This window comes from Scomber scombrus, chromosome 22 (assembly GCF_963691925.1).
Source record: "Scomber scombrus chromosome 22, fScoSco1.1, whole genome shotgun sequence".
In the NCBI taxonomy this organism is placed as follows: domain Eukaryota; kingdom Metazoa; phylum Chordata; class Actinopteri; order Scombriformes; family Scombridae; genus Scomber; species Scomber scombrus.
Window position 1 is genome coordinate 19,160,089 of NC_084991.1, and position 23,107 is coordinate 19,183,195.

The following is a 23,107-nucleotide window of genomic DNA, read 5'->3' on the forward strand; positions in this document are numbered from 1 at the left end:
CAATCACACAAACACATTTGATGCATTGCATACACACTCACATGCATATGCACATATGTATTTGTAACACTAAACACGTAATGGATCCATACAGTTCAGTCACACTCCCTCAAGCCTCTGTCTTGTTAATGAGACATTTTGACTGTACTTTTACTAACAAATTTGCTCTTACATTTGTATTAAAAATTCCACTTGAACCCCTTCCCTCAAATCAAGTATTTGGTGAAAGGATTCAGCAATAATTTGATAATAATTAAATTAAATTAGCACAGTTTGGATAGTGGACATGTCTCTTTTGTGTTTTTCTGAAGTCACATTTTCAACTTTTTTTTTTTTTTTTCCCAATTCTGTCTGAAAAAAAGCCCCCCAACAACTAGTGGCAACTACCATGGCTTGAGACTAAAGCCAATGCTAAAGTGCTCTGTGACCACTGGCTGCTAGATGGTGGCCTCAGCATAATATATACAATAATAAAATAACAACATTGTCTGTGTTTAGACTGGTTCCCTAAAAGCCTCATTTTAAATATGCAGTTCTGTGTGCCATAGGGTAAGATCCCTAAGAAAGTGCATCAACCATTGCACAACCAAAAAACCGAATTGGATAGTGCTTTTGCTCAACTTGAGCCAAAAATTGTTTGAAAGAGTCCATTTGTTGGAAAAAAGTCAATTTAGCAACTGGGATTGCTCAATACAGCTGAGGTTTTTTTTAATGAAGCTGACATCTAGTGGCCAATAGAAGATCAGCATCTTAAGGAGCTTCATATTGAACATAAAGACTTCATATTGAACACTGGGAGTTTGCCTCTACGTTTTAACTTTGAGGCTGAATGTTGAAGCAAAGTGTTTCATGCTACAGGTGATTGCATGGATGAAATAAGATTAAAGCTGCCTTTGTGTATGATTTCAAATGTCTGTGTTTTGGTGCCATCTGGTGGTAGTATCAAGAATTACATTGTAGCAAAGAGCCACATGTTTTCCCATAAAAGTTTTTAAAAATGTAAACATGCATGTTTATGCTCAGTTTGTGTATATGAATGTACGTACTGTACACTATGTGCGAGTGTCAGCTATGTGTGATTCACAAAATGAAGCGCTGAAACATCCATCGAAGGAAGCAGCTGCGTTGTGTGCCGAATGCGGCTTTGATGATGTTGACGATGAGGGTGAGGAAGAAAATGCCAGTGACCAGATTGTTCAGAAAGTTTAACAACCGCTGCCAAGAGGGGAGGCGGGTCAGCTCTAAACGAGCTGCACACACACATGTGGATAGTGCATATGTACATTACACCATTACACACAGACAACAGAAACACAAGCAGAAACAAACACACACACACACACACACACACACAAACACACACACACACACACACACACACATAGTTGGTCTCTTCCCAGTCCATTCATACCGAATCAAATCAAGATATCAGAGTATGGTAATACTGTCACTGATTAGTACTGTAAGTAGAACAGTAAGTCACACTCTTTTTGTTTGTGTGTGTGTGTGTGTGTGTGTGTGTGTGTTTGTGTGTGTGTGTGTGTGTGTGTGTGTGTGTGTGTGTGTGTGTGTGTGTGTGTGTGTGTGGGTGTGTGTGCGTTTCCTGCGTCAGAATCATTCCCTACGTCAGAAAGTCAGAAATGCATCCTGGCAAAGAGGCCGGTGCGCTCCATCCCGAAGACAGAGATAAAGATGTTGGACACGAACACAAGGAAGATGATGACGGTTATGATGTTGTTCAGGCTGTCCATGCGTTTCTGGTTGGCCTCTTCGTTGATGTCTCGCCGTGCTGCAATAAGCACAAAGGTACACACACACACACCAAAAATAACAAACTACACAACAGATGCAAAAAGGTTTTCCAAGATTTCATTTAAAATGCATGTGTGTTTTTTGTGTTGCGCAGAGAATGTATTTGATGGTGCAGATGTTTTATATCTCCAAACTATTTTCTGCAGAAAACACGCAAGAAAGTGGTTGGAATAAGAACTGCATTGCCCATATTTTTGCAATAAATCAATGTGTCAGTGTATTAGTGTGTTAATATGAGTGGTTAAAACATGGAGGATGGATTTCTGTATGGTGCAGGCTCTGGACAGACTAATGCTGTGATGAGATTGGCTTACCGATAACGATGATCAGGACTCCAGCCACTATCTGAAGTGCCAGGGAGAAGGAGATGAGGGTCAGGACAGCAATGTAGTACCTGAGGAAGTGAGAAAAAAGTTAAAAGCCCAGAGAATAAAGTGGCAGAGAATGTTTGTGCATTCATTTACATTTTGAAGAAGAAATATCCTGTGATCCCTGTTTTCCTCTCAAACACACATCATACTGATACAGTACCTGTATCCAGCTCCCTGTTCGATGACAGTTTTCATGTGCGTGATGTTAGCCAGGAACAGAGCGATGTCCAGCATGCCCTCAGCTGCTGTCTTCTTGGTGGCATACAGGTTCATGTTCAGATTAGAGGTCGAACCCCCCTGAGAAAAAGATACTGATATTAGACTTGAGATCACACTTATCCTTTTCATACCCTCAATAATGCATTATAGATTCAATATGTCCAAGCCATGGCATGTTTATCAAATGTATATAGGAAGTTATTGTGGCAAAATTCAACCAACAAAGTTTGGTCAAAGCTGTTTTCAGTTAAGACAGCCCCTAACCCTAACCCACAGTATCAGAGAGTGCACTATTTTTAAATATTTTAAATCCAGTTTGAAAACATGACTACTCAGACCTGCAGTCGCTTGAGATGGTGATAATCTGCTTTACAGATTTCTATGAGAATCCAACAGAGTGATACACTTTTTCAAATGCTTCATCTTCCCTTGAAAAATAGCTTACCCAGTGCTCAACTGTGTTAAAAAAATGCACAAAATGGTGACTTTCACCAAAATGTTACATCGATGGCATCCAAATTCAGAGAAAGGAGTTACGTAAATGCACAAATCATCAGTGCTGTGGAAAAAATCCAAACTAAGCCAAGATCTGAACTGTTTTACAGACAAAGACAAAATGTTAATCATTCTGTTTTTAGTTGACAAAATGATCCAGATGTGCAAAAACACTTTTTTGAACTTCCTTTAGTTGTTTTTTCTGGTTTCTCTAATCTCAAAGATAAATCAGTTAGCTCTGGTTTGGTTCCACATATTGATTCCTCGGCTCCTCCTCCTCAGTGTCTATTAGTTCCAGTACCATATGGCCATTACAGATGTAATGCATGCACTAAATGCAATAGCATCCTGGATCTCTGGACAAAAAAATAGATTCATTGATCCATCACATGTTCTTAAAATTCAGTGATATACTTTATCTTCCTTTGAAACACTGCAGCGTTATGAGGCCCAAAATTGTAATGTATCCAGTAGCTGCACCTGTCATTGAAGCTATCATCCTACTTTCTCTCTTCAATAATTAAGAATTGAGGTTAATCTGCCTCAATATGGTGGAGGTTTGGGTTACAGGCTTCCTGAATCTACGGATTAAAGACCACGGCCCTTTCAGCCTCAATGTAGAGACTGTTTTTGTGACATTTTTGCTTCTTTGTAGGTCTTCTTTTTTTTGCATAGATATACATTATTCTTGTAAATCTGTAATCTGATTTAAATGTAGGAGTGTTTTAGACTTTCTTTTCTACATGTTGTTTTGTTTTGTACTGTTTGGTCTTTGATTTATGTGCACTTGCTTGGCCTTGGGCCTCCTTAAAGTCTGTTGATTAGATTGATTGCCTTGATTGGTAACACATGTCACAGCTGATATGAAAGCCAGTTGGGTGACTGCTGTATTTTATCCTGAAGAAAGCTGTCTTCTGAGATCTTGAGCTTTATCTGTTAACTAAAGTCATTGTAGTTATGAGTGTGCGGCTACGTCATCTTGTTTGATGTCTAACTGCAAGCAAACCAGCCCCCTGGACATCTGACCACCACTGTAGTTCCTTAATGAGCCCTCATCTACACTTCCTTCATAACAGACTGAAAACAGATGGAAAGAGAGAGTGAGAGCAATGTGAGAAGGACAGTAAGGAAAGATACAGGGGCAAGGTAAAATGTGGGAGGGTGAAAGTGTGAGAGAAGAGAAACAGAGTTGGAGAGGAGGGAGTCAGAAGAAATGTAGCGAGACAAATGAAAATAAAATGACTAAATACAGATACTGAAGAGCTATTGTTTGGATATTTTCCAGAGTCTTATAAACCACTGTGCAATATGTTCATATCATTTATCTATTTTGAAGAAAAAAAAGAAAGTGCACTGTCTATCTTTAAGTTACTTTGCTCAAGTCATATGAAACTAACCAGGAGAGGGCAGCATTGACTGTACATACTAATGTGGGACACTGCCAGAAAAAGCATGATCTAGGTGAAGAGATGACATCTGTTAATTGGTTTATCTATTTTTATTTGCAGATTTTGTTCTTGCAACTAAATCCAAACCAGAAATGTGAGTCACAGTCAACGTCAATGAGATTGCTGTTTTCATATGACATCATTTTTTGTGATCTACCAAAACGATAAATCCAACCTTTATCATTGCCAGAAGAAATGAATACTACATATATCATGGTATCAGGAGTCTCACCACAGTATTCCAGATGACCTGGGATGAGATAAGTGTTTCTCTAATCATGTTGATTCAGAAACAGAAAATTCCTTTTTTTTTTTTTACATGCTTCATTAATCATGAGAGCTCTAACTGCTGCTAATTTTCCAGTGGTTGGAAAGTAGTTGTGTTTAGATCAAGAGTTGCACTTTGTTGCACACTAGGGAATACGAAAATTGACGGTTAGTGTGTGTGTGTGTGTGTGTGTGTGCTTGCATATGTGTATTAGGGTTAGTCATTTAAATTAGACAAGCAGGAAAAAGGAGGTGAGGAGAAGAGTGTGTGTATGAGTTTTGCCAAGGAAAGAAGTGATGTGTGTGTTTGTGCATGGAGAAGACAGAGAGAAAGAAAAACATTAAACATAATTCAGGCCTCAACAATGACTCATAGCACATGCCAGAGATGAACATTTACTAGATCTAATTATTGTCCTGCTATAGCGCATGCACTACTGACACACATATTGGATTACTTAACACAAAGCTATAGATTAAAGTGTTCTGTCCACAAATGGATCCTTTTACTCGAGGCTGTGTCAGTGTAGCTGGAATCAGTGCAGTCTGTTTTTCTTTAGGCTGCACAGAAACAGAGATGTGTTTAAGGAAGACATATATATATAAAGTCAATCATGTGCACACAAGAGACACATTGTACTTCATGACCTCACTGTGCTGTAATGTGTTCTGCTGCTCCAAAATAAACACAGCGTCCACACTGTACATGTGCAGTAATTGTTCAGCGCTGTTGTTTCTTTCCACGTACTGCCTCTGTTTTTATGTGGCGCTGTGTAATGTTTTGTTTTTCTTGCTGCAGTGCGGCTACACAGTTGTTCCATACACAATAAAAGGAAATTAATAACCTGAAACTATAACAAATAGTCGCAACAACAAGTGAGCTTTGCCACTTTTTGGATTTTAAAGGGAAACTTAAGTATTTTTCAACCTGGACCCTGTTTTCACATCTTTTTTTGTGTTAAAGTGATTAATGGGGACAACTATTTCTGAAATTGGCCCAGCATTGAGCCAGAGCCCTTCAGCTGGCAGCTGCGGAGCGAGCTTTAATGTAATCTTTTGGGGCAATGATGCCTGTCAGTCCACTAAAAGTGCTTGTTTTTGCCACTGATAGGCAACATTTGGAAAGAACAACATTATGGAAAGGACCACAAAGATAAATAAAACATTTTTCTTTACCTTTCACTTGATCCAAGTCTCGCTCATGTCAAAGTCTTGTTCTGACATATTTTGAGAGTTAAGTTGTTTTTAAAGTCTGCTAAAAAAATTCAGCCATGACAGAGTTGAAAAGAGGATTGCTAGAAGAGGTGTGTTGTGTTGGTGCACAGAACACGTAACTTAGTTTTATCTGAAAGATTTCTAAAGTCATGGCTGAATATTTTAACTGATTTTCGACAAACAACTCAACTCTCGTGAGATTTCAGAAAATCGGGAAAAAAGGAGAAGTCTCCTTGAATGATATAGGGGTCTGGGTTGAAAAATACCAAAGTTTGCCTTTAATTCAGTTTTTGGATGTCTTGCTGAAAATCAAATAACAGTGTGCATGATCATAAAGATGGATGAGTAACTGTATGGAGTAACAATCCAATTTAGTTATTCACAGTTACTGTCACTATTTACAACAGGTGTAATCGCTGTTTGGTCGACACGTGTTACAACGTGTTACTGAACACTTAACTGTCATCACTGCACCATGTTTTCAATGCACACAAAGAACAGCTCAAGTGCTTGTGACACTGTGGTGGATATAAACACAGCGTTCTTGTGGGCTGAGATCATGTGTCTTGGTGTCTTCCTTATGGCTTGACAATGCTAGCTAGCTCACCAAGTATACATCCACTTCCTTTGTACTCATGAGCAAAGCTGGCACACTTCCTTCTTCATGCAGGCTACAAGTTGGCCGGTGCACTTTGGTAACACATAGTTTTTTCAATGAAAACATTCATGTGATGTCTGTGGATTCTCTTAACTTTGCCATGATATCTAGGAACAAGATGTTGACATTTTCAAATATAGGTTTTGGACTTTTTTAAGTGCCACAAACCAAACCAAAACAAACTGCCTCTCTGAGTAAGAGGAAAAGTATGCTTTATGGGGTATTTTGAATAATCTGCACCTTGCAGTTTATCCAAATGTTTACATATCACAAAATGTAATTTAGTATCTTTCTGTGAGTAACAATTTATATGTCATGATGCAACGAACCTCATGAATCTGATACACATTGTGCTGGAAACCTTGATTCTATCCCCCATACAGCCTGGGTTAGAGTACAGTTTGATCCACACTGGGTTAATCTCCAAGAAAGTATGAAGCAATTCCTAGAACTGTAAGGCTGTCAGAACACCCTGAACACATGTACCGTGTACCATGGGCTTTGGTATGTTTTTGTGGAGAAACAGAGAGAGAGAAAACTGCGTAGGAAAAAGAGAGAAAGTATGAAAAGTGGGAGGAAGACAGAGAGGAAAGTGAGGAAGTGATATAAAAAAGACAGCAGGAGATATAGAGAGACTGGGAGAAAGTGAGAGAAGAAGTATGCACAGTATATATATACTGGCCTGTTTCCATCCTTTCTCCTTTGGGGACTCGTGGTCACACTTTATCAACATCAGCCTTGGGCAGGCAGCCAAAGCACACACACACATACACAAATACACACATATACACACACACACACACACACCACAACCAAAACATTTCAATGGCCTACATACAGTTTTACGGCCCATGTGTGTTCACTTAGTGTAATGTCTTACTAAATGCACTGACTGTGTGTTTATCATGCTTAATCTGCACTTATCTTGATTTATTTTAATATATGTTCATAAATTACTATTTTAACCTTTGTTTTGCCGGACAGGTAGGAGAGAGATAGCTCCTTATTTACAGCAGCAGTCTGGAGAAGTGGTTACTGGGAGGTCACTAGGGGTTACATACATTTAACCTCTCAGAAGCAGTGAATTACAACCAGTTCACTGCCTGATTCAGCAGCACCTCCACATTTGATTTTGAGGTAATGAGAAAAACTCCTCTTTGAAGAAACATCAGTCAAAAAAATTCAATAATTAACCCTCCTGTTGTTCTCCCGGGTCAAATTGACCCCATCTCTTTTGACTGTTCCTTCTTTCCTCCCTCTTTCTTTAATTGTTCCTTCGTTCTCCCCCTCCTTCCCTCTTTCTTTGCTCCCTCCTCCTTCCTTCCTTCATTCCTTCCACCATTCCTTCTCTCCTTACTTCCTTCCTCTTTTCCTCCTTCCTTCCTTACTCCTTTCTTTCCTTTTTTCTTTCCTTTCTTCCTTCCTTCCTCTTTTCCTCATCCCTCCTTACTCCTTTATTTCCATCCTTCCTTCCTTCCTTCCTTTCTTCCTTCCTTCTCTCCTTCCTCCCTCCCTCCTTACTCCTTTCCTTCCTTCCTTCTCTCCTTCCTCCCTTCCTCTTTTCCTCCCTCCCTCCTTACTCCTTTCCTTCCTTCCTTCTCTCCTTCCTCCCTTCCTCTTTTCCTCCCTCCCTCCTTACTCCTTTCCTTCCTTCCTTCTCTCCTTCCTCTTTTCCTCCACCCCTCCTTACTCCTTTCCTTTCTTCCTTCCTTCCTTCCTCCCTTCTCTCCTTCCTCCCTTCCTCTTTTCCTCCCTCCCTCCTTACTCCTTTCCTTCCTTCCTTCTCTCCTTCCTCCCTTCCTCTTTTCCTCCCTCCCTCCTTACTCCTTTACTTCCTTCCTTCTCTCCTTCCTCCCTTCCTCTTTTCCTCCATCCCTCCTTACTCCTTTCCTTTCTTCCTTCCTTCCTTCCTTCCTTCCTTCCTTCCTTCCTCCTTTCCTCCTGTCCTTTCTTAAACAGTATATTAGAGTCTCAATATTCTGGGTTTACTGGATATTGTCATGGTTTCAAGTAGATGTGAAGGTTTCTCTTTGAGGACTCATACTTCACAGCAGTCAATAAAAACTAATTTTCACTTCTCATTCCTCAAAAAGAATTCAGCTGCATTGTTTTATATCTTCACACAAATACATAGTGTAATGTTTCTGAAAGATGAAAAAAATACCATAACTGCACAAAATCGATCATGTCCATACAGATGAATAAAAGCAGTGTGTAAGTATTTTGTTGAGGTTTTTTTTTCTGCCCAGAATCTGAAATCAATTTATGGATTATCATTGCCAATTCCAAGACTGCCCTCATGGATATTATACCCACTGTATTTGAATTGACCTCAGCCTCAAAGTTGGAATCTACGATTGAAGATATTCATCATGAAAATATCAGGCAACATCTTGAAAGACATTTATCATATCACAGACTCCCTGCTGGAAAACATATGAAAAAAGGAATTCACATCAAGAATGGACAGAGTTATCGGTTCACATGGTGATATCTGTAGCTGAGCACAGCCAGCTATTGTATGACTTGAAAACGGAGCAATAATCTGATAGAGTGGCAATCCAAGAAAAGCAATACAAACTATATATATGTATATAAACAACTGTTCTTTATCTTTTTCACACAGTCACACAGGACTAAATTTACACTTGGGTTTCCTGGAGGAATATAAACATAAGGAAACTTTTTTCTCAGTCATCACTCATCCACAGATTTTGCACAAATTTGATATTATGGAAATATATAAAATGCTTAATATTGTATTGCCAATACAATATATTAATATTGTACTGGCCTTCATATTGCACATACAGTATCACACAGTTGGCAATAGTTTATTGACTTGATTGTGGTCATTGTAGCAAGTTTAATTCCTGCCTCAACATGTACAGAAGACACTGGTTTTGTAATTCAGGACTAAACATAAGGTACATTTGAGCAAGTTTTTTCTTTTTTTATGGTTTTTCATATAAAAAAACTTTTCTTAGAAATCCAGAATCCTTGTGAAACTCTCCCCTCTTGAAATGCACTGATCCACAAACATGGGCTCAGGTCCATATCGCATAATGTACACACCCACACCCAAACACCGCAGCCCTATGCACACACACACACATACAAAAAAGAAGAAGAAAGAAAAACAATGTATGCGTGACGTTTACCTTTCTAGTATGAGGCACATATGAGTATGTGTTGTTCCACATGTATGGGTATATATATTATATGTATATTAACAAAACATGCCCACTTTTACCTCTCAAACTGCAAAAGTGCACACAAACACACACAAATATACACTAGGCCACATGGGAGGCCCCCCCTCGACCTCACAGGAAGTGCTCCTCCCCTGGACCCTTATTGGTTTCTACAACAGCCAATAGGAGGGGAAACCCAACTAGGAGTGGAGCTCTGGTTTTCTTTTAGCAACTTATTTTTACTGTCTGTCTGTCTTTCCATCACTCTGTCTGTCTGCCTGCCTGTCTGTCTGTATTCTGGCCTATATGACTGTTTTTTTTCTCCTTTCTTCTTCATTTTTCCGAAAGCTTTCTCTGCTTAAAGGCATCATCTTTCTGTTTGGTTTTTATGCAACTGCCATTTAGGGTGAGCGAGTAAGAAGAAAAGCAAAAAAAGCAGATGAAGAGAAACAGATAGCGACACAAAGAAGAAGAGTCAGCCTGAAAGGCGACGGGAGAGGCAGTGACAAAGAGACGAATTGTGTGTGTTCGTTTGCTGACTTTCTGGCAACAGTACAGTGGCTGTAGTTACTACTCGAATGATTTTGGCTGTAAACATGACATTCTCTGAGTTTTTGCATGTTTTTAATCCCAGATGTAAAACTAGGGGAGATATCATCAATATTTTAGTCTCATGGTGTCTATAGGACTTTTCAAAGGACAAATCAAAGGTCAGTTTGTTAGTCTCTCTGTATAAAGTTAATGTTAATTAACGTCAAAATCTGTGTTTTATACCATTTATGTCCTGCATTTATCAGCAATAGCCATTCAATGTATCATATACTTATGTAGTATACATTGTAAGGGGCATCAATACAGTCCATTTCAAAATGCACATTTTAATTTTTATACAAAACCAAGTTGTCGCCAGTAATTATCCGTTTCTATGGTTACCACCCTTATCTCAGTGACTTAGTGAATGACAATGCATTAAAACAAAAAAATGTTCAGGCTTGGGTAACGTTAGCTTGTTAGCTAGTCAGCACTGTTGATTATTTAACACTGAGTAAAGAAATCTCCTTGACTCTTTGTAGAAAGTTCTTTGTAGGATGCATTTTAGCGCTGCAAATTTGTTTTGATAAAAGAAATAATTTAGCTACTAGTAATGGCAGACAGCAGCAAGCTAATGCTATTGTTAATTATTGTTAAAACGCTGATGCTAAAGTCACTTTAAATAAGGAAATTCGGAAGCTTGAAGTAATTTACAGATGAATTCAAGCCTGTTTTTTGGTATGAGCTGAGATTTGTTATTTATACATCACACCGCGGTTAACTGCAGTCCTTCAATAAAGCACATTTTGTAGGTTATGGTTATTAAGGTACATTAAAATCACTTATTGAAAAAAAAAAAGAATTAATTTAACAATTTCCGAAAGCAATCTAATCTCAGTCTCATGATGTTGAATGGGAACGACGCTTCTGTTCAATGTTAATGGCAGAGTCCAGAGGGCACAACTGATTCACAGAAATGGATGCATGTGCTGGATATAATTCGGGGGGGGGGCAACAGCTGGTGCCATGTTATGGCATTATTATGGAATCAGTGCGTCATAACAACTCCATGGTTTGTTTGGTTGTGGTGTAAACAGATGCATGTATTATATTTCCTATGTAGCTTTTAGCAAACAAAAGAAAATAGTACATTTGTTGGGGGATATTTTCAGTCACAGATTTGGGGCTCTTATGTGTATTTACAGCAACAGGACATTGTATGTCGGATTAACTCACAATAAACTATTTATTATAATGAAGGAACCTCATCTAACTGCAACGGTGTGGCTCATTGATGTATTTTTTTGTGGTTTTGATCTTTTCATGGGATTCAATGACAATAATACAAATATACAATATTATCAGAACTATCCTTTAAAAATCATCTACCATTACCATCAGTGACCACAGGTGGCGCCAAATCAACCAGGTCTGAAATTTGAAGGTTTATCACTTTAAATTAAATTATTAACAAGCAATTTTTTCACACGGCATAACATTTTTTTTTTCCCACGCTTGTCACTTCCATTGAAAAACCACTCTGCTTGGATTCAGTAGACCACTGAGTGCCTCCTAAAATCACCTCTTGACATTTTCTGTGTTTATTTGTTTTGGAGGAACAAGGGTCAGCGAGTGAAATGCTGCATTTCAGGTTATATGTTTGCATGTATATATGAGTTGATGATGTGCTGGGGCTGTTGGCATGTCAGTAAATAGACTTATTATGTTTAGAGACAAACAAACTGTGATTAAACTCAGCATACACACACAAACTAAGTCAAAAACACTCGGTAAACTTTGACATGGAAAAAAACAGGGAGGAGGCTGCTATCTACACACACATTGTTGACCTCTTACTTGCTCACACACATGCATCAGGTTTGTATCTCAAGAGCAAATGACCATTGTTCTTTGCGCCATGGCCAACTACCCCCCTGCTGGCCGGCCTATAATTAGCAAAGCTGGCATGAGAAAACTTAAATTGGTGTGTGTATATTTATGAATTAATGCCCATGATTCATTCATATTCTGAGGACAATGCTGGTCTTCACATCATAGTTGGAAATGTGTTTCCTTGGTTACGTGGCTAGTAATCTGTGAATAAACAGAGTCCAAAATCAGTGGCGTTATTGTGAATCTCCCCCAAAAAACCCTGTCCCCTGCTGTGTCCTTTATGTCACAACTGAGTGAACCCACATGTCAGGTTAATACACCTCCTCGTGCTTTTTGATCCTTCTCTTCTCGCTGTTTTCTCCCTTTTTACTATCCTGTTTACTATCACATAAATCATCTTTCATCTTCAGTCCACTTACTGCCTTTTTGCTTTGATACTGCAAATTCACAGGATATAATCACATTAAAACCGAGGGATTAAAGTGTAATTCAAAATTAATAGTACTTTCAACACTGACCTGATTTTAATGGAACAATATTGAATCAATCAAGATCTTATTTACTCCTCTATTGCCAAAATATCCCCTAAATAAGGACTTTTTAATCATTTCCAGATTGTATCTTTAACCCTCCTGTTGTCCTCGAATCAAGGAAGGAAGGATGGAAGGGATGAGGAAGGGAGGAAAGAAGGAAGGAAGGAAGGAAGGAAAGGAGTAAGGAGGGAGGGGGGGGGAGGAAGGAAGGAAGGAAGGAAGGAAGGAAGGAAGGAAGGAAGGAAGGAAGGAAGGAAGGAAAGGAGTAAGGAGGGAGGAAAGGAGGAAGGAAGGGAGTAAGGAGGGAGGGAGGTAGGGAGGAAGGAAGGAAGGAAGGAAGGAAAGGAGTAAGGAGGGAGGGCAGGAGGAAGGAAGGAAAGGAGTAAGGAGGGAGGAAAGGAGGAAGGAAGGAAGGAAGGAAGGGAGTAAGGAGGGAGGGAGGAAAGGAGGAAGGAAGGAAGGAAGGAAGGAAGGAAGGAAGGAAGGAAGGAAGGAAGGAAGGAAGGAAGGAAGGAAGGAAGGAAGGAAGGAAGGAAGGAAGGAAGGAAGGAAGGAAGGAGCAAAGAAAGAAGGAAAAATCAAAGAAAGAGGGTCAATGGTCAATTTGACCCGGAAGGACGACAGCAGGGTTAATAGACAACTATTTATGTCAAATTCATGCTGGGATTTAGGGGTGCATGATAAAAATAATTCATCCAGCATTCAATTGATTCTGATTCCTATCTTTAACTACTTCTCATTTCCTTTTACTATAGTCTATCCTGTGTTTACTTCTTTCATCTGTTTGCAGCTTCTCTCGCCTTTTCCTGCCTCTCTCTGTGATGATCAAAGTGTCCACCTATTATCCTATGGAGTGCTGGCTGTTACGCAACAGGATGCCTCTGTAATTGCCGGGCACATAGAAATGTGTGTGTGTGTGTGTGTGTGTGTGTGTGTGTGTGTGTGTGTGTGTGTGTGTGTGTGTGTGTGTAGTTAGCGACCAATTTTACTTTTAGGCCTTTTGAGAGTGAGAAACATTTTTAGCAGTGAGGAGATGTCCCCTCCTCACTCCTTTCAAAGGTGTGGTTTTCAAGAATAATTGAAGGAATGTGGTTTGCATGTGGTCATGAAGGTTTGAGTTAGGGCCTCGAGAATGCGTTATATCAATCATGGTCACAAGTATAGAGGTATAAACACATGAGTCTCAGCCAATCCATCACGTTAATATATGAGTCATTTAGGTTTTTGAAGGAAAATCAAGTTGTTGTTTTTGTTCTGTGGAACAGTCATCAGGGTAGATATAAGGACTTACAAAGTGCAGGAGACCATGTGGTTAGAATTACGCAACAAAAGCACTTGATTTAGAGAAAGATTGTGGTTTTCATTAAGTGTTAATATTTTAACGCCTCACGTCTTGTGCTACAAGTCTGAGCTTTTTCATTGCTTAACAAAATTAAAAAATCTTTCTCTAACCTGACTCAAGTACCTCAACACAACTTTTTTTTTTTAACCTTCGTGTCGTCTTCCCGGGTCAAATTGACCCCGTCTGTTTTGACTGTTCCTTCTTTCCTCCCTTCCTTCCTTCCTTCCTTCTGTCTGTCCTTCCTCCCTCTCTCCTTCTCTTTCTTTCCTTCCTCTGTCTTTCCTCCCTTCCTTCTTTCCTTCCTCCATCCCCCTTTCTTTCTTCCCTCCTTCTTTCCTTCCTTCCTTTCCTCTGTCCTTCTTTCCTCCCTTCCTCCCTTCCTCTTTTCCTTTCTCCCTCACTCCTACCTTTCTTCCTTCTTTCCTCTGTCCTTCTTTCCTTCCTTCCTCCCTTCCTCTTTTCCATTCTCCCTCCTTCCTTCCTTTTTTCCTCCATCCCTCCATCCTACCTTCCTTCCTTCTTTCCTCCATCCTTCCCTCCTTCCTTTTTTCCTCCCTCCCTCCCTCCCTCCCTCCCTCCCTCCCTCCTACCTTCCTTCCTTCTTTCCTCAGTCCTTCCTTCTTTCCTTCCTTCCTTCCCTCCTCCCTTCCTCCTTTCCTTCCTTCTTCCTCCCTTCCTCCCTCCCTCCCTTCCTTCCTCCCTCCCTTTCTCCTTTCCTTCCTTCTTCCTCCCTTCCTCCCTCCCTTCCTTCCTTCTCCCTTCCTTCCTTAACTCGAAGACAACAGGATGGTTAAATCATGTTTTAGTTGCTATGGATACTGGAGGGAAAACCACTAGAATACATTGACAGATATGTTTAGTATCAGTAGTTTATAACTTTCCAAATAAGTTACCTGACATATCCTTATTATATTGATTTTAAAAATCTTCTTTCCTTTTAAAATGTTGTTGCAAATTAATTTATAGCAGACATGGTCGGTCCATTTCAGCCTAAAATGTAATTCAATTTAATATCCAAATTCACATTCATGTTTTGTGGCATGTTTGATTGTAACAAGGAATAGAAGCAAAGTTTATATTAGATATTTGGCTGCTCTTTCATGCAAAAAAAAACAACAACAACAAAAAAACCCTCTCACTCACTCACACATATTCACATGCACACAGCATGCTTCAGAGCAGTAGTATGTCTAGAGAACCAACCCAATGTTTAAAATCTTTCATTTTTGGTAACCTATTAACAAAAACATAAAATATAAATTCAATAAAAATATTTTGACAACAGTAATGTTATGTGTGTGAGAGAGATAGCACACACACACATAACCTCAGTGACCTATGACCTTTGATCTTTGAACCTTGGTGATGAGAGATGCTGTTGACATGAACACTGGCCCTCACACGAACTCTTCAATGACACCCACCAGCAAATAAAATGTTAAAGATTTAAAGCACGATTTAAGATGATGTGAGTATGTGCATGTAGCAGGAGACAAACACAGGAAAGCACATGGAAGACTCCCTAGCAACCACAGCACTGTAATCTAAGTGCTCAGCTATGCAGGACGACTTTGTGTGTATTCGTGTACTCGTGTATGTGTGTGTGTGTACCCACATTTGGATCTCAATCTGCCATCTGGGAGTAGGAAGAGTGGCAGTCATCTAATATCAGTTGACTCTCTGCATTCCTCACGATAACCACATGGTGTTGCAGAGTTTCCCATATCAATGACTCAGCCAGCTGCTCCCTCCAGCTCTGCAGAGGCATCCTACGGAAACGTTACAAAGGCTCTGATTTCCAAACTGATGGATCTTTTTAATAAAGATTATTATTATTATATAATGAATCTTTTGCCGATTGAATGGTCAAATAAGAAAAACTTTTACTTTTTCTTTATAGCCGACAGGAATTTTGGAAAAATCATGTTTTTTTCAGTTATTTAGAGAATAATTTACGTTTTATTACTATCCGGTTCATGTATTTGTGATTTTGTCCATCATTACAAACATTAACAATAAGATTGTAATCACTGAGATTATTGCTGAGATTTATAGGACCACAGCCATATCAATTAAAAGTCTGAAGTTGGGCAGTGATGGCCTAAAGGTTAGAGAAGCGAACTTGTGACTAGAGAGTCATTGGTTTAATCCCCAGAACGGCAGGTTAAATCTGGATGTGGAAAGTGAAGAAGTAGCACTTGCTCCTCCCTTATTACTATCAGTGAGGGGCCCCTGAGCAAGGCCCTTAACCCTAACTGCTCCAGTAGAGCTGCTTAGTGGCCGGCAGATCAGACTGTGGTTGTACACACTTCCAAGTGTAAATGAGTAAGTGGAGGCCTTCCTGAAAATGACAGCATTGCTCTCAAAGAAACACTTTGAGAAACAACATGTTTTACCTCCAATACAGTGATTTAAGATCATGTGACTAAACTGATGGCTTGTTTCTTGTCCAATCAGGCATGTTCCCATGTTCCCAAATCTCAGCAATTACACTAACTTGGTGAGTGCAGTACAGTGAGAAAATTATGGTCAAAACTATGAAAATGAAAAAAGTTGTAAAAAAATATATAGTATTAATGCAAGATAGATTTGGCAGAGTCTATAGGTGGATTTTTACAATGGCTACAGGTGGTGTTATGTGTGTGTTTCCAGAAGTAGAAACCCATAAACACCTGGTTCTCATCGGACGTCAGCCATGCTGTGAGGGTCTCTTGCATAAGTAAGTGACGTGTGTTGCTTATTGTTATAGCATTTTCTGGCATGCTAAATACCCTTGAAATGTGTGCCAGATGTGTATGTGTGTGCGTGTGTGCGTGTGTGTCTGTCAGCAATGCGTGTGGATGCTAGGTGTGTGTGTGTGTGTGTGTGTGTGTGATGCCAGTTGTGCATTCACTATCAAAGACACTATGTGCTGCCAAGGCAACATTGCAAACACACGCATGGCCAGAAATGTTCTGACTGCCTCTGAACTGCTCCCTCTGACGTGGTGACTTTAGTTCACTTCAGTGTTGACAAGCAGGAATGACAAGTATGTACAGCCAGAGTCACCTCACTGCTACATAACAAGCTTAAATCTCTTGAATCTTTAGCTCAGTGCGACTAGAGTAAAGGCATTTTAATAACAGAAGATTTGCACTGATTACTTAAATGTAATGCTCTGGTATGCTGCACTGTAGCTTTTTTCTTCATACTTGAATTCCTTGAATGTCACTTGCAGATTTTTATAATGCTACAAGTTTCAGCACTTTAGCAGAATTTACACTCTAGCCCAGGTTAGTAATCATCCAGCAACTGCTGTCAAGGTTCCTTATAATAGAGTATCACATTCCCTCATATTCTGTATTTGCTCAACTTCATAGAATAACATGAACCAGTATTGAGAGTTAAATTATGTATGAAAGAGGTCCATGAAAGACGCACACGTTGACATATTTACAGTATTTTTCAAACACGCCTGGAGCTGATCCGATTTTCACACACATAAACACACAGTTCACACACACAGAGTTATGATCTCGTGTTCAAAAGGTCAAACACCCTTCTCTGACCTATCCAGAGAGTAAGAACAAAACACCCCAGACCACACGTCACATGTACTCCAATTACTAGAGGAAACACACATGTACTTTTACACAATGGCACATAAAAAGACCATGTCCCCTCCGGCAAGATCTGTGTAGTTGTGAAGATATACTACTTATTGTTGAATGTTTGCTTGAAGCTTTTTATTACAGGTAAAGCATGTTTGGAAAGTGAATAGACTGATGTCAAAGAGTCTTTGTGAGGACATAGATGGCGGCAATAGCTGGAATTCCTTTTGTTACTTTGTTTTGCTTAACCTGTCATAAAAGTATCTTCAGACAGAAATCTGTGGATCAGGACTTTACAAATACTGGAAAATGTCGTTTTTAGACATGGATACTGTATGTCAATCTAGAGGAAACTTGTGATTTCTTTAACTATACAAATATGCCTTAAGATACTCAGATTATCTTGTGTTGTGTTGCAGTTGTCAAATTGGCACGGTCCTTTTTTTTTTGCTTCCCACCATCTTTCAGGAGGTCAGAGGTCAACAATTAGTTGCAGAAAGACCCTTCAGGGATGCAGATGTTTGCTCCTGTGGGAGTTGCTTTCAAACCTTCTATTTAAAGGAATGTTGTCTCTACACACGGTGACACCCCGCTGCTGCAGCACACGGGTCATTTCAGAGTTAAATGCTCCATGAAACAATGTTTAGTTTATTTCACTGAAACACATTTTTAGGAATATTCTAAAAACAGATCTCAGACCTCACGAATGCTGTAGCGCTGCATTCTACCACGATGACAAAGAAATGATAGTAGATGCAAATTCATGTTGAAGTTGTTAAAGCTCTGTTGTGCAACTTAACGGTTCATGTTAATGTAACAATGAAGGCATTGTAGATAAGAAATTAGTTCATTTGTTGAAAATCAGCACGGTTGCAGGAACAGTTTATGGTCATATTTTAAGTCTTTGTGGGACCTTAACATCTTTCCATTTTCTATCTTCACCCACTTTCTCACTATTTTCATTTCAAGCTAAAAAAAAAATAAATGTAGCACTTGTCTGAAAACACCAACAAACAGCTTGACCCTCATGGATATAGAGGAAAATAGTTTTATTCGTGAAAAAACACAGACAATAATATATTATACCTCAAATTAAAATTCCTTCTGCGATAAGGATTGCCACAATTTTCCTCCTCCTGTGTGTTTGGCATACCGTCGGTAAGAGAGCGAAAATCATTACAGCATCAAAAGCAGCGAAACACTTGTTAGGTGGAGCGATTTTATGAGTCATTTAAGCCTTCGAGAAGAGTTACAACCACAGTGATTACACAAGTCTTAACAGTGTTTGTGGTTTGGTGTAATCCTAATCCATTGACTTGAGTCAATTTGTCACAGTTTGATCTTGACTTACTATACAGTCACATCAAAGTAGTGCCTGTATCCAAAATAAACGAGACAAGAGTCAAGAGAACAGCAATTAAAGCTACTACTGCAGGATGTGTGTATATGTGTGTGTTGTGAGTGTATATATTCAAATATCTGTACAGTATACGTGGCTGTGTTTTGGACTTGTGCCCATGGGGCTCAGCGGTGGTGTGAACAAGTGTAGTAAAAAGCTCCTGAAATGCAAGAGTGACTATGTAACCATTTTTCTTTGAGGTGTCACTCTTTCTTCTTGAGTTGATGTTTTTTTTTTTTCACAGATGAGCCAAAGCTGTTTGGAGTTAAAAAATCTCCCCCCAGGCCGACAAGGTTTCAGGCATGGCCACGTGTGACATCACAGGACATTCCTCCCTACGCCTTCCTGGCTTTTATGGCTTGGCCTTCATCACCATCCACAACACACACTTCCTTCCTCTGTGTTTTTTGTGTGTATGTGGGCATTCCCACTTCCCGAATTCCACGAATGTTACTGTTTGTGCGGAGAGCAGAGGCTGCATCCCAAATGTGAGACATTTAAAGAGACAGACAGGTATTCAACTGTTACACTGAAGGAGATTTCATTCATTTTCAAAACATCAAAAGGGACCTTGTGTAGAAATTTGGAAATGTCATTTCTTTTATTTATTTATTTTCTTTACCAGGAAAATGCTCATTAATCAACATCAATATCAGTAAAGCAAACAGCACAGCAGATGGTAAACACTGAAATTATGTTAATGTAACTAATAATTTTTCAATTTTGACGGGTTTTGTTAATTGTTTTCTTGAAGAAGTCAATTTTAGTATTGTGAAAACCATCTTTGTCAAATCTAAGAAAATGACTCAAAGTGAGAGTTATATCAATTTGGGCTTCACAAAACCTACTGACATAAAAACTTCATTACCAACAAGGGTTAATGGTGTTTGAAAAAACTTATGAAATCTTCTTATGAAATACACAATTTGATTTTTATTATTTGAAGTGTATAATCCATTTCAACTGTGGAGACTTAAAATTAGTCTATCTGCTTCTGTTAAATAAACATTTTATTGGTTTTATTATATTTTTATCTTTTTTTATGCACGTTATCCCCTATATTGTATTTACTGTTCACATTTTTCTGTCAGGATTTGCTTATAAAGTCAAAATTACACCATTATGGTGCTTTAACCTTTGTGTCGTCCTCCCGGGTCAAATTGACCCCATCTGTTTTGACTGTTCCTTCTTTCCTCTCTTCCTTTCTTCCTTCCTTCCTTCCTCCCTCCCTCCTTCTTTCCTTCATTCTTTCTTTCCTCCGTTTCTTCATTCCTTCTGTCCTTCATCCTTCCTTTCCTTCCTCCTTCCTTTCCTTCCCTGCTTCCTTCCTTCCTTCTTTCCTCCCCTTTCTTCCTTCCTTCTGTCCTTGCTTCCTCCCTCCTTTCCTTCCTTCTTTCTCCCTTCCTTCCTTCTTTCCTCCGTCGTCCCTACCTTCTTTCCTTCTTTCCTTCATTCCTTCCTTTGTTCCCTCCTTCCTTCTTCCCCCCTTCCTTCCTCCCTCCTTTCCTTCCTTCTTCCTTCCTTCCTTCCTTCCTTCCTCTCTCCTTTCCTTCCTTCTTCCTCCCTTCCTTCCTCCTTTCCATCGTTCTTCCTTCCTTCCTTCCTTCCTTGACTCGAGGACAACACAGGAGGGTTAAAGTTGGCATATTCAACTTCCATCCCTGCCAACATTGTATTTACTTGAGTTTTGACATGCAGAATTATACTGAAGCCAAATGTTTTCCAGGTGTAGTGTAGGCTGTACACGCCAGTCACCAGCAACTGGATGCCTGTTCAACCAGTCAGATGTGACCAACCATGAAGCGAGGTCACTGTCACCCTGTGTACACATACATACACACACCCGAACCTGTACCTGAGTTTGTTATCTGTGCCTCACCAGCCTATAAAACTTGATCATGTGGAATGTGATGGAAATGAAGACAATGCATTTTTTTTTTATTTGTCAGTGAGTCTTGGCACAAGTAAGATATGTAGAGTCTGTCAAGTTAAAGGTATGCCAAGAGTTCAACTAGAGACATACTGTAGAAACCTGGATGAGGTGAAGTGTGACTGTGTGTATGTGTGTATATCACTATTCTGACACACTTGACACATAAAAGATGTATTACGCATGAGCGAATATTTGCACATACACACACATTTTTAAAACACACCTATGGAAAAGGTGTCCTGATGACACAACTGTACACATTGCTCTCTGACATACTACTTCATCAAAAACACATACACACAGTCATGGTTATCTTCCACATGTTAGTTCCTGTGACTTTATGACAGGAAAGGGCTGTTCCCCTAGTTCACACACACACACACACACACACACACACACACACACACACACACACACACACACACACACACACACACACACACACACACACACACACACACACACACACACACACAATACATCACTTATGCGTAACTACTGCGGCTCAGTAGCCTATGTACACACACATGCATGACTGGTTGGTGATACAGTATGGCTGGTGTGATGATGATCAAAGTAAAACTGCCTCTGCAGCTTTTATACAACCACTATCAACACGTGTATGCTCAAATAAGCAGGAAGAATCCCCATCATGTTCCCTGGTTACCACCAGAGTTTGTATTACTGCATACAATGTGGGAATGATCAACATGGATCTAAGACCTATCTGATCAAAGCTTCAGCAACCACTCGTATAATTTCAGATAACCACAATGCTGTGATGTCTCACCACTGATGGAAATTAAAGTATTTAATCGTCATGATGGAAGTTTTCCACCGAGACAAAACTCTCAATGTTCAGTGCCACGTCTGCTTGCTGCTTTCATGTACTGTATATACAGCAGCTGCATGTCTTCACCATCAATTTAAATCAGATGACTTCAATCAATTTCCATTCAGCTTCTTTACTTTTCTTTAACAACCTTCATGAAGCAAACAAGGTAAATGAGTCAAAAAATAACACACATGTCACACAACATGTGGCGCAACTGTTGCAAAATTTTAAAAAACAACAGCAGTGATTGGCTAGTTGCATTGCCACAATACTTGCGCTGCTGCTTGCAACGATTTCATAGTTGAAGCAGCAGCGCAAGTCAAAGCAGCTGAGTTTTGGTAGTCAATAGAAGTCAGTAACTGTCAAGAAATTGTCATGAAAGTTTTTACATATATTCTTGGTACCCAGAGGATGATTATAAATGATTTTAGAGACCTCTGATCTTTCATTTAGTGCCACTATTAGGTCCCTAAACATTTCTGTAGATGTTATACACATACTGAAAATGTAAATACTGTTCTTTTTTGTCTACAATACTTTAAAGTATGCTAAATGTATTGGATGACTATGCTTTTTGCTGTGTGTGGGCTGTGTGTGTGTGTGGCTCTGAGAATGAATGACGACTTGTCTGAGAGGAGTTATGACTGTTTATTTTCATTCAAGGGGTCAAAGGGTAGATGGATATTCCTGAATAAGCGACCCACTCTCTCCTACTCACAGACACACACAGACACAGACACACACACACACACACACACACACACACACACACACACACACACACACACACACACACACACACACACACATACATACACAAATGTAGTAGATCAATGAGGTGAGGGTGAGTAAAGCTCAGGTTATCCAAGTAGGTCCTCAGAGGCTCCTACATATGATGTATTGGTTTAAACAGAAGATTTATATAGACAAAAAGACTACAGGGGAAAAAAATGCTGTGAAACCTTTTATGTGTCCAGTCATGGGGAAATTTCAAATTGGAACGAATGAAATTTGAGACTATCTGTATTATATATAGTCGTTTTGATCAGTACATGCTAGAAGTGAAATTTGTGTGTAAATATGCAAAGATGCTGAACCATGATAAAATGACAGTGTGTACCACTTTGAGTTTTGGTCCAAGCCTGAGTGGCTTTACACAGAGGGGCAATTCATCACAGAGTGCCTTTGTTTCACTTTGAGTGTGAGCTCATTGTGTTTAAATCAACAATAGTCCCATGAGCACCACAGGCACCGAGACACATCAGCGATGGAGACTGGATGAGGTAAGACAGAACCTCACCCACCTCCCACATGCTTTCTCTCCTTCCATCGAACCATCCCTGCTCTCATTTTTTCCCTTTAAACAAACTGA

At 39.5% G+C, this 23,107-nt stretch overlaps 1 protein-coding gene across 2 annotated transcripts in view; it reads right to left on the reverse strand.

Moving 5' to 3' along the window:
• Nucleotides 1–1,080: 1,080 nt before the first annotated feature.
• LOC134004610 (ninjurin-2-like) overlaps nucleotides 1,081–23,107 on the reverse strand; it is a 30,925-nt gene continuing 8,898 nt past the window's right edge. Inside the window, exons 2-5 of one of the 2 annotated variants that reach the window (XM_062443946.1) lie at nucleotides 16,195–16,210; nucleotides 2,344–2,494; nucleotides 2,127–2,206; nucleotides 1,081–1,250 (exon numbers count right to left, since the gene is read on the reverse strand). In XM_062443946.1, the coding sequence (XP_062299930.1) occupies nucleotides 1,081–1,250; nucleotides 2,127–2,206; nucleotides 2,344–2,494; nucleotides 16,195–16,210 (417 nt within the window). Of the gene's footprint in view, nucleotides 1,251–1,724; nucleotides 1,790–2,126; nucleotides 2,210–2,343; nucleotides 2,495–16,194; nucleotides 16,211–23,107 lie in introns of those variants that run through there. The other variant, XR_009927845.1, reaches the window with a different exon arrangement.